The sequence below is a fragment of the Netta rufina genome (assembly GCF_964035555.1).
Source record: "Netta rufina genome assembly, chromosome: 3".
Lineage (NCBI taxonomy): Eukaryota > Metazoa > Chordata > Aves > Anseriformes > Anatidae > Netta > Netta rufina.
This window is the reverse complement of record NC_140125.1, coordinates 34,643,210-34,655,772: the sequence shown is the minus strand read 5'-3', so window position 1 is coordinate 34,655,772 and position 12,563 is coordinate 34,643,210. Positions and strand designations below refer to the sequence as shown.

The 12,563-nt window shown below is 44.2% G+C and overlaps 1 protein-coding gene across 1 annotated transcript; it reads left to right on the top strand.

The window, feature by feature from the left end:
• Positions 1-2,597: 2,597 nt before the first annotated feature.
• On the top strand, positions 2,598-12,482 carry LOC311207591 (epoxide hydrolase 1-like). The gene is made up of 10 exons (XM_084283698.1): positions 2,598-2,732; positions 4,109-4,132; positions 4,984-5,197; positions 5,906-6,086; positions 6,863-7,093; positions 7,398-7,527; positions 7,885-8,099; positions 10,729-10,837; positions 11,023-11,148; positions 12,128-12,482. The coding sequence occupies exons 1-10, from the start codon at positions 2,704-2,706 to the stop codon at positions 12,327-12,329; spliced, it is 1,461 nt and encodes a 486-aa protein (XP_084139824.1). The 5' UTR covers positions 2,598-2,703; the 3' UTR covers positions 12,330-12,482.
• Positions 12,483-12,563: the final 81 nt, after the last annotated feature.

Here is a 12,563-nt window from a genome sequence, read left to right as displayed (position 1 = left end):
GCACTCGCTTAAGCTCTGGTTGGGCTTTTGGTGCTCGCTGTAGCAGCAGCTCTCCCTGTGCCAGCACTGTGAGTGGCCCTGGGAGAGCCGGCAGGTTTTTTATTTTGTGTTTGGCTGCTGCTGCTTGTATCCAGGTGGGAAAAATGCATTGCAGTTACTTTTCCATGTGCGTATTTTCTATTGTTGGTGCAGGTGTGATGCTGCTGATTGGTGGCAACAGCAAGGGAAAGAGGAAACAAGCCCTTTATTCACATGGGATTTGTGCAATGGAAACATGAGAGCCTTTCAAAGTTTAGAGAGATGCAATACTGAAACACTATACATCAATTATTATTCTTCCTTCTTTTTTTTTTCTCCTCCCCATACCAGAACAGCAGCTGGACCAGGAAAATCACAGCACTGGGGCAGGGGCAGAAAATGTTCTAATAGTGCTCCAAGGAGGCTTTTTAACAACGAGTTTGATAAAAAGTCCATTGTCAAGATTAAGGGATCCTGCCCCAGAGCAGGGAAATGCTCAGAGATACTCTTCTAGGTCCTTTCCTCTGATAGTTACATTTATGGGACGTGCATCACAGCCTCCTGGTAGGCAGCCTTGTTGACACCATACCTGGACTTGTGCATTTGAGCCACTAGGGGTTGTAAGAGAAAAGGGGAAAAAACTTGTTTTCCAGTGGAGGGACAACCTGCTGTAGTATCCCAAAGTGGAGGATTTCCTCTGGAACCCCCTGAGATCTTTGCTCCTGCACTCACCAAACTCTTGCTCATATACCCTGCATTTTAGACAGTATCCTAGCATCTCAGCTGTTTCAGATTTATCAGATTTATCACTGTCTTGTGGCTTATGGGTTTTTTGTTTGGTTGGTTTTTTGTTGCCTTTTAGCCTCAGGATATTAATGGCCTTGATGTGTCCCCCTGTATCTCAGAGAAACCTGTTCTGATAGTCCCAAACCTTTTAGACAGACAGCAGCAGCTTGTGTCTTTTCTCTGCCTCTTTAACTAGCTCTGCTGGCTCTTTTCCAACATTCCTGTAATAGAGATTTTCACTCTCAGTTACTTCAGTCAGATCTTCCTCCTTTGTGCCTTTTCCTAGTGATAGGTAAGAAACATAATTCTCTCAAGGTCTCTTTTGAATCCTAGAAACATCACAGCCTGTTGTACCCCAACACGTCACACTACAGGGGTCCTCAACTACCTTTCACCCAGGTGATTGTTTTTTCCTCTTGTTGATCATAATTCTCCAGTCTTCTGACTACAGCCCTCTCTGCAATCAGGGTTGACATCTTCCAAAAGACCTCCAGACCTGCTTTTCATTTTGGAAATAAGGCCTTAAAGCTAAATAATCACAGCCATAACCAGAAATAGCTGTGGTGTAGGAATAAACTGAATTTCAACCAAATGTAGGATTTACAAGGTTTTCCTCCTGATAGCTCTTTTGACAGCACAGCAATACGAGACATGATCCTCACAGATCTCATTGGTGATTGGACTTTACTCTGAGCATTGCATGGAGGTAAGAATCATTCCCTCTGTCAGTAAAATGTAGCTATCCCTGGAGCAAAACACAGCAAGGACACTGTGCAACAATTTGGGGAAAAAAAAAAAAAAAAAAAAAAACACTTTATCCAGTAAGATTTAATTGATCACTGGGGAAATGAAATCTAGTTCCCTGAGCTAAATCAAAGCACTAGTTTCTGTGGTATATGAGAAAACTTAACTTTTCCTTTTTTGTTGTTTGTTTTGTTTTGTTTTGGCTGCTGCAAATCACAGGCACACATGGGATTGAACCACACGATGCACAGGTTGGAAGGGACCTGTGGAAGTCAGCTGGTCCCACCTCCTGCACAGAGCAGGCCCAGGTAGGTCAGGTTGCTGAGTGCCTTGCTCCTAACAAATTCTGAATACCTCCAAGGATGGAGATTCCAGATCTACTCTGGGACAATGTTCCAGCATCCTTTCTGAGACACATTCCAGTGCCTGAATGGGGAACTAATTTATCCCAATATCTAACCAGAACTTCCTTTGTTGCAATTAGCATCCATCGCCTTTTGTCCCTTCACTGTTGTGTCTGTTCCCCCCCCACACCCTGGGAAGAGTCTAGCTCTATTTTTTCTATGCTGTCCAATAGGCAGCTGTAGCCAGCAGTAGGATGGACACACACACACTTGCCTTCTCTCCTCCAGGGTGAAAAAGCACAGGTCTCTGTCTCTCCAGCCCCTGGCCAGCCTGGCGGCCCTGCACTGGGCTCACTCTGCTCTGTCCTCTACCAACAACTCCAGACCTCAACACAGCGCTTCCAGACATGGTCTCACAAGGGCCAAAGAGAGGGAAGGATCACTTCACCCAGCCTGCTGGCTAACGTTATTTGCTGTATAGGTACACAGCTAGCCTTTGCCAGATGGTCCCCTCCTTGCCTGATTCACTTGAGGACCTCAAATCAGGCTCTGCAGAGCTGCTTTCTGTGTTTTTTGGCACCCAGCCTATGCAGGAGCACAGGTCTATCCCCTCCCCGCGCAGGACTTTGTATTTGCCTCTGTTGAACTTTGTTGAACCTAATTCGCATGCGCACACTTAAGCAATAGGTGGCACCAACGAATGATGTAGCTTGCCTTGTCACTGAGAGAGCGTCAGCGCCAAGAGAAAGCCAGCCGAGGAGACACCTGGGTTGCTTCGCTCAGAGCTGCAGCAAGGCAAGGAGGAGCAACCATGTGGCAGGAGGTCCTTCCCAACGCCTGGTGAGATGCCCTCAGCGTGGGGAGGAAGGGCCCAAACGGGGCTGTGCTGTGGTTGGGGGGGGGGGGGGAAGCCCTGTGGGGTCCCCCAGGCTGAGCCAAGCCATTGGAGGGTGTGGGGAGCATGCAGCTGATACCTCCTGAACATGACTGAGGAGGAGGTTGTACAAGACCGAAGCTTGCTTTGTGTTGCTCAGAGAGCTGTGTCTCTGGCATGCTTGATTTATTAACAGTAATGAGCTGGTGCTACTGCCATGGTAACTTGCTCCATGCCTCCGACTCACTAAAGTCTGGGATATAAGTGCACGGGGATCTTATTACCTGTTGCATAAGCTGCTCAGCCTCCATGAGGTGGAGGGTGACACTGTTTGCTTACAGAAGCTTTGTTTTGCCTTGGCAGGGAGCTGCTTAAGGAGGTACCTCCTTACAAATCACACACGAGCTACCAGAGATCATTACCAAATTGCTGTGGGGACTGCTAGGGTCCAGCCAGACCCAGTACACCAGTACGGGCACCAGGTTATGTGCCACAGGTAGTGGTGGGAAGCGATAGCAGGCAGAAAGAAACAGCAAATGGGTGTGTGTTTTCATGGAGTTTTGTGTCCTTTTATTTGTTTTGAGATAACTTAATTATGATGCCAATCAATTGTGCAATCAAGTAATTATGCTCCCTACTTTAGCCACCTTCCCTAGGGCGGAGTAACAAAACTTTTTCTTGTTACTTCTAGGTTTTGTTTTTTTTTTTTCCAGAAGTAACTATTCTTGCAAGACAATCCATCAGGCTAAAACAGAACCAAGGAGGAATTTTCATTTTTCTTGACAGCAGATGAGACCTAAAAGCTCAGTATCCAGCTAGGAGTTGTTAGAAGTAGGAAAGTTATAGCAACTCACCGAAATCTGAGCAGGTAAAGGTCCTACAAGCCTCTCCTCGTGCCAGCCCTGTGGCACAATGAGCACAGCATGGCTGGGAGCAGGGTGAACCTTGATCTTAAAAGTTCCCTGCAGGGTTGTGTGCTTATCTCCATGCAGTGGTCAAAATAACTGATTTTCCTGGCTGAAGTATCACAGCCACTCGTAGGATGAAAGTCTGCAAGGACAGCTACCCGTCTGTTTAGGGCCTTTTATCTAAATTGTGCTGAAGGAGGTAACATTATTTAAACAAGATATCTAGCTAACACGCAGCCAAGAAACATTGCCTCTGCACTCCCTCTCTTTCTCATCCAAATGTACAAGAAAAGCTGTGGATGTGTCCATGTGGCTAAACAGCTCATGATCCCAAGGCAGTTGAGGTTCTTTGCACTGTCCCCAGGAATTGGTACCATTCAGAAAACACGATCAGTCTGTAAAGATCTTTTTTTTTCTTTTTCTCTTTTCTTTAGGGAGAGCATCTTATCCCGCATCAGGTGAGTGAAACAGCCAAGCCCTCCACTTTTCATTTAACACCCTAGCTGGGATACAGCAAAGTCCTTTCCCACCTCCATATGACAACAACAAATTTTCATTTGTAGTCCTCCTGCAGCCCCCTGCAACAGGCACAACTCCTAATCCCCAGGGAAAGCTGGAGAGCTTGAGCCACAAGTCAGAGGGACAGGAAGGTACACTGCATTTGGGACTGATTGCTCATGCATTTAAAGAGCTTCAGAACATGATACACGTCTGTTAAAACCAGCAAGTTAGCTCCCATATTTCAAGAAAGTCCTAAACTCATCTGTGTGGAACAGAAATGGGGGCACCAAACAGAAAACCTAGACCCCTATCTGTGGAAGGCTATGTTAGAGGGCCAGTATTGCCCTAAGAGATGCTTGAATTTGTAGGGGAGCTATGTGTAAAACACTGCCAAGAAGCGTATGTCCAGCACATCGAGCTCCCTCCAGCAGCTGAAGACCCTTGTCTCTGCTCAGGAGCCTAGTGATGAGCAAGTCATGATCAGCAAGAGCTTGAGATCCCTAATGAGCACTGGTAGATGTAACCTTGAGGCTTCTTGTCTTCAGACTCTTGTTGTTAGAGTTTAATATCTCCATACTGGTTCCAGATTGCTGAGCTGGTATTTGTGGGACTCATTGCCCTCTGGGGGGCTGCCCCAAATCTTGCATGTGGTCTTCAGAAATAACAGAAATGCTCAGCTCCTGCCAACTCCATGGGGTGTTTGGACATCTGCTAATTACTGGGCCCAACCACTGTGAAAACAAGCCTCAGCGCAGTCCCACTACCCTTGACGCTTTTGTTATTGAATGCAAATGTTATGCCTCCCTAGGTCTTTTCAATATTCACAGAAGAATGCAGTCCTGGTCCCTGCAGCCGCTCTGGGGGTCGGAGGAATGGTGGTGTGCTGGCTAATGTCCAGACGCAAGGTCAAGAGACTTGAAGTGGGTGATGGATGGTGGGGCTCAGGTGAAAGAGCCCTAAGAGAGAAGGAAGATGAACGAATCCGCCCCTTCAGGATTGAAACCTCTGACAAAGAAATTGAGGTACCAGTGGCTGGGGTGTAGGGAGGGGAAGGAAGCTGTGAGATGGAGCCTCCCTCCCTGTCACCACCTTGCTGCTTACAGACACACCAGTGCAGTTACTTAATACCCTTAGATGAAGCTGTCTCATCATCCTTTTTGAGTCAGATCTGGGTTCAGATTCATTGCAATGTCCCCTAAAGACTTTCAGACATCACAGACCCTCTGCAACCTTGAGCAGCTCAGTTTGCCAGTGGGCTGTGGGCAGCGGGGTGTAGGGCCAGCAGTGGCTACAGCACAGCAGGGCTGAGGAACTCTCACAGAGAGTTCTCTGTGAGAGTTCCTCTTCACCCTAGAAAGGGTGAAGGAACAGAGCCTTGATGAGCTGTAGCACCTGTCCCTAATTATCCAATCAATTAGCAACACACAGCTGGGCCCAATATTTTTTAAATTCCTTTTCCAGCCAGCAAGGCCTGGAAGCTGCTAGAACCAAAATTCCTAAAAGAAGTTAGCAGCAAGGCAGGAGTGGGATCCTCTTGGGGGAACAGCTAATCTGTAGAAAGATGTATTCCCCACATAAGTGATTGATGAGAACTTTTAGAGCATGCCACTGCTTCAGCTGGGCTTGTGGTGGTCTAAAAGCTGGTAGGACCTGGAGAGATGGCTCCTGCTCGTGGCTGCCCTGGTGCACGCAGTATGGGGGGCAGCTGGGCAGCCTCGCTTCTCCTGCAGGACCTGCACCGCCGCCTCGACCAGGCTCGCTACGCACCCCCGCTGGAAGGGGCAGCTTTCCACTACGGCTTCAACTCCGACTACCTGCAGAAGGTGGTGGCCTACTGGAGGAATCAGTTTGACTGGCGCAAGCAAGTGGAAATCCTGAACAAATACCCTCATTTCCACACCACCATCGAAGGTGAGGGGGTCACTGTGTCTCAAGCAGGTCCACATGGCTCCCTGGTCCAACACAGGGTGCTTCTCTGGCAGATACTAGCTGCCCTCACTTTGCTCTTGCCAGTGGTACACGAGGAGCTGCTGGAAGCCCAGCCCTGATGGCTAATGTATGATGTTAGAACGCTTAAGGCAACAGTATGCTTCACAGCTTAGTGATATAAGGGAAATATCACTAGGGTGGCCTACTCTATTAGTAATCTTGTATAGATTGAGACCATCATATGTTGGCAATAAGTTTAGGTATGCTTCAAGATGAGCTTCCTTTGGCTCAGAACCTGTGTTAACTAACAATGGGGTTTTCTGGTTTTCTTCTAGTGATGCACTGGCAAAACCTTCAAAGACTGCAAAATTTATCCAGGCTCTAAGGCTAGAATATTTTTTCATGTTGTTATGTCATGTTTTTACATGGTAATGCCCAATGCCTCACCTACATTATGCTGTGCATTCAAGTGTAGCTCTCCCCATGAGTGTGAAACCACTTTCTCAGGAAAGGGATGCTCAGTCTGCTGAAACCCCAAATTCTGGGGCTGGGATCAATACCTCGTCCAGTACACAAAAGATGAGACATAATTATGATGCCAGGCATCTCCCTTTTAGCTGGGCATCTTCTTGCCATTGGTTGATTGTATAACTTCTGCTATGAAACCTGATTACTACTTTGCCAGCCTCCTTCTTCAGAGTCCAGAACAGAAGTTGAGATGGAGTCGGAGCTTAATTTATCTCTTTGATGTCTGGCAGGGATTGATATCCATTTTATCCATGTGAAGCCCCCCTACGTCCCTCATGGACGAGCTGTTCAACCTATCCTGATGGTCCACGGCTGGCCTGGCTCCTTCTACGAGTTCTACAAGATCATCCCTCTGCTCACAGAGCCAGCCAGGTACGGCCTGGGTGATGGTGACGTGGTGTTTGAGGTCATCTGCCCATCCATCCCAGGCTATGGCTTCTCAGAGGCTCCGCACCAGAAAGGTAAGTGATGAAGAAGCTCCATCAGAAATCGCAAGGTTTTTGGTGTAACGCTTCAGCTATCCCCCAGCCCCTTGTGCACTGCAGTCTGTGAATGCAGGAAGGCAGGCTCTGGGTCTGAGGTTCAGTAAACTTGGCTCTGCACATATGCTAACGTGACTGATGCCCTGGGGCTGGTTGTGGAGATTTGGAAGGCAACAGTAGCTGGAAGCCATCTCTGCTTTCCACTTTCTCCTCTTTGCGTTGAATTTACATCATCACACTAGGACAAACAGGTCTTCTGTGTGGTGTTTCTCTTTACATACAGGCTTTGACACCCGCGCAACTGCTCGGATATTTCACAAGCTGATGAAGAGACTGGGCTTCAAGGAATACTATGTTCAGGGAGGAGACTGGGGATCTAGTATTACTACAAACATGGCCCAGATGCTGCCAGAGTGAGTAGCAAAGGAAATCCTTTCAGCATAGCACTTTCCCACCTAAAATGCAAAGTTGAGGGAGCCTGATCAGAAAAGAAGCATAATACCTTCCATGGAAGATGGCATTGTAGCTCAGCATTTAACACCTAAAAACTGGCATCATACCAGTGGCACAGCTGAACGGAGATAGCACCAGCTGTATCGTTTCTAACTCCTACAATCTTAACTATGATGAACCTTTCAGGTTCTTTCAGGGCTTTATATATCTGGCTCAGTGATATGCTTCTGTCATAGCACCAGTCAGACTTACTTTCTAGAAAATTTGGATACAGAAAATTTCTTGATTTAACTTTCTATTCATTGATTTGATTTTAGATCTGTGAAGGGGGTTCATGTGAATCGTGTCTTCATCACCATACGAGGTTTTAAAAAGTTGATTCAAGTGATGCTTGGGGCTTACGTACCATGGCTTGTGGGCTTCACTAGGGAAGATGTTCGACGGATGTACCCCTTCATGCAGAAGAATGTATATGATATTCTGCGAGAATCTGGCTACTTACATATCCAAGCCACCAAACCAGACACTGCAGGTAATGAACCTTCTTTATATTGCTATATATAGTATACAAGCTGCTTGTGCAAATATTACTTTTAAAACTGTTTAAAATGGAGTACCACTTCTCTTGAGGAAAGAATCCCTTTGCAAAAAGCCTCTTGAAGTGAAGCATAGGGTCTTGAAACTGAAGCTTCTAGAAACGGGTGAAAACATGAAAATAAGCAAGTGTAATGTGAAATTTGCAGGAAGGTAGACTTAGCCCTAAAGGCTGACAGAGTCAGTGTGGCCAGTAGATAAAGAGTCAGAAGAAACATATGGCCATCTCAGAAAGGTTAAATGAATTATTTGTGTTAGTCCACGCTAATAAAGATTATGAGGTATTCTTCTGAGTGTTTCTCTCACTAGGAATAACAGCAGAACTGCCTCAGACTGGTCTTACTAGCAGTGATCACAGAATGAATACTATCTCAGCCTACTATTCATTGAGACATTCAGAAGTAAATGAAAGTGAAATGTTAATACATAGTCTGTTGCTTGAACTCATCACAATACCAAAGAAATAAAAGGAGGCAAGCAAGATAGCAGGGTGTTTTGTTTGTTTGTTTGTTTGTTTGCTTTTGTTGTTGTGTGTTTTGTTTTGCTTTCTGATAGACAAGAAGAGAAGTGGTGGGACAGCAGCCCTGGAAAAATACAGATCAGTATGTCTAGTCTTTGTGATCAGCAAGCTGGCAGAACTATTTTAAAGAAGAAAATTGATATACAGGTGATAGAGTCACAGGAAAATCAGGGCTCGAAGATGAGAGCTCTGGCAGAACCAAAGAGCAGTAAATCCAGTAGTATAACATATTTCAAATTTCAAAAACTAGGTTTTGTTGAGGTTCCTCCCCGATGTTTCCCCAAAAATTAAAGTGCATTTAGAATAGGACTAAGTTCATGACTAATAACTGGTTAACATGAGAATCTGAGCACAGGAACAAGTAAGCAAGTTCCAGGGGTGAGGAGAGTATCACAAAAATCTGTGCTGGCACCCGTACAATTCAGCATGATCCTAATTTCTCTACAGAGGAAAGTTAATTGTTAAGTGAAAAATTGACTGCTATCCAGGGCTTAGTTTAATCTAAAGATAACTGCAGAGAGTTGCGAAAACATTTAATTGACTAGTTGATTAAACTGGCCAATAAAATTTGATGTCACCAAAGTGCAAAGCAATTAGGGGAAGAAAATCACAACGGGCTCTTCTTTATCTGTTGCCATATAAGAAAATCCATGAGTCATGGATAGTTCTTTCAAATGTCAGCCAGCTCAGCCAAAGTTCAAGAGCATTTTACAGACTGTCAAACAAGCAAAACAACAAAAAAAGACCAAGACAAAATACCAAATCCATTATATTCAGGACCCATTGCATTCCTGTTCAGCCTGTTTCATAAGCATGCCTTAGAATCAGAATACAAAAAGGCGGCAAAAAAGGAAAATAGAAGTGATCAAGCAGCTTACATAAAAACACTGTACACATTATAGAACTCTGTAGCATGGAAGAAAAAACAGCAAGGAGTTCTTAGCACACTAGAGTTGTGAAATATAGAAAATAAATATGAAAAAAAAATATATATATTCCCTACTCAGTCTTAAGAAATATCTACATTATCAATTCAGTTCTCATCAGGCAAGTTTAAAGCAAAGTCACAGTATTTTCACACAGCACCAGTTGTGGCATGTTGAATAACAAGCTGCAAACAAGACTGCTATTTGAGTGTCTAATCCACAGACACTCAATAAAGTGGTTCAGAGGCAGCTTTCAGCCCAGAAACTGCTCATCTCCAGATAGGTTGTATGCTGGATGACACATTTAAGCCTGCCCTACTGTTGCTGGCCAAAGCATTTATATGATTTCAATCTGTAGCACATTACTCAAGGCCTGACGTGCAGGAAATTGTTGTGCCAATGTACAAATTTCCTTAGCTAGGCCCACTATTAAACTGAGACACTGGTGTGCATCATCTTCTAAAAAGTCATTCAGTGCTGAAGTCACACTAAAATACACCTGAAAGTACCCAGTGCTTAGTACACTCTAAAATTACAGCCTAGAGTACTGTCAAGGAATTTTCTGAAGGCAAGCCCATATTGCTACTGAAGTAAATATTATCCTTGTTTTACAAGTAAAACATGGAGATAATGTACTATGTATGTGCTATCTTTATAGCATTTCTAACATAATGCTCCCCAAGGGCAGGAACAGGTAGTGGATACACAGCACTCCACTCTTTAAATGACATAAAAGGTGATGAACTGTGCTCCGTGTCCTGATTACCCATCCAAAGCAGGACAGCATTCCCAAACAGTTTATTTAAAAGTTCTTTGTAGAGTGTAATCCCTTTCCATCCCAGTGTGCTCCTGCCGCGTGTCAACAGGAAGCTGACGGGTCTGGTTTTGCTCCTTGCTTCTCTTGCATAGGAGCCACGTGTGTATGCAGCACTGTCACTTACAGCTCAACTCCATAGGGGTAAATTCATCAAGAATAAAGTACTGCCAGGGCTAGTTAAAAACAATCTCTCTGCCAAATTCTCATGTAAAACTCCGAGGAACTTGTGAAAGCCCAGTTTAACTTCAGCTGCAGTGTTACAATGCCATGCAAATGCCAAAGCTCTGCTGTTCTCCTGAATTAGGTTGCGGACTGAATGACTCCCCGGTGGGGCTTGCTGCATATATTTTGGAGAAATTCTCTACCTGGACAGATCAATCATTTCTGCACAGAGATGATGGAGGCTTGGAAAGGTAAGGAAACAAGTGCTCTTTGATGAGAAAACTCATTAAAAGGAAGCGTGATGATAGCTAATGAGGAGATAAGTAAAAGACTGGATGAATTTTAAGGATGAAAGACTACGTGACAAGTAGTTAACTTGTAGGCTGCCTGCAAGCTACTGGTTCAGATAAATTGCTTCTTCTTTCTCTCTCCATAGGAAGTACTCGCTAGATGAGCTTTTGACCAATGTGATGATTTACTGGGTGACATCGTCTATTGCATCCTCCATGCGATACTACAAGGAGAATTTATCCCGGGATCCTGCTCTATCTGATAATTCCAGGTAATGAACTGGCAGGTGCAAAACAGATTTGCACACAAGACAATCAGGTTTGCCTGTATAAACATTTAGATCTCTCACAACAGCAAATCTAACCTAGGCAAGAAAACAATTTGAGTTCTTATTTTCTTTGATAAATGAAAGTTAAAGGTCACTTTTCCTTTGAACCTAAAAACCTACACAGGCTGGCCTGTGGTCAAGAAAATAAGTAATTCTGTCTTGTCTTCCAAATATAGGTCTATAGATTTACCAGACAAACAAACATAATCCATGGGTTGGTTTGGTAAAAACAAAACAGAAAATCATGAGCATTTCTAACGTTTAAACTGAATTAGGAAGGATATGGCTTACTGCTGGATAAGCTATGAACTACAGCTGTTAAGCAGAAAGTTGTAGATGCAGTTCGGGAAGGGATTTTTCTAAGTAAACAAGCTTCCAGGAGAGCAGTACTTGAAACTCAACACCTTCTAACAGCTGCTGGCTTCAAGATGACTACAAGAGAGGCTGACCAGGAAACACACCCCTGAGCAGAATTCCTCTCCAAGTGATTGATATTAGAAACAATATAGGGGAGTCTTATTCTCTGTAGACTGACAACCAGTTTACTTTCCCTCTCAAGAGAGTAACTTATTATTCTGGTACCATAAATCCTGAAGTAAATATGAGTTAGCCTGTTTCTGAGTTTCACGCAGAGATGTGATATATCACCAAGCTATACAGCAATCTCAAAAACCTGAAACATTTTTCAAGATTTAATACTGTTAGTGGACTTCATTTTATGCATCTTTGGATATAACATTTTTGAACTCGAAGAGACTCAAATACAAATGAAGCTCATCAGCAGAGTGTAGACTACAAAGTGGTAAAATTTCTCCGACTCGCCATGACAGCTACCGGAGTCAGAAGGTTTTACTTCAGACTCTGAAAGTCAGATTTTCCCTAAGAACTCTTTTAAAAATGCAGTTAACTACTGTCTTTTTAGGTTTGGAGTGTATGTTCCTGCGGGGATCGCAGCTTTTCCTGAGGAGATAACACATGTACCACGTTGCTGGGCAAAGACGATCTTCAAGAACATTGTCAGTTACTCTTACATGCCCCGTGGAGGGCATTTCGCAGCTTTTGAGGAACCAAAGCTTCTGGCACAAGACATCATCCACTTTGTGAGAAGGGTGGAGCAGCTGTGAACCTGCTGTTTAGATACATACATAGAAAAGAAGCAAGCTGCTCTGCTACCCACAGAAGCCTTACTTTGAGGGATTAAATAAACTCAATGTAATCACAATACAGAAGCCAACATTTTATTTTGATAATGATTGTAACTACTAGTTAATCAAGTTCTAAAGCTCTTCCTATGTAAAAAAGCATCTTGTTATCTTTTATTTCCAGCACCATATCATTGCTGCATTCATAGTTCAAGT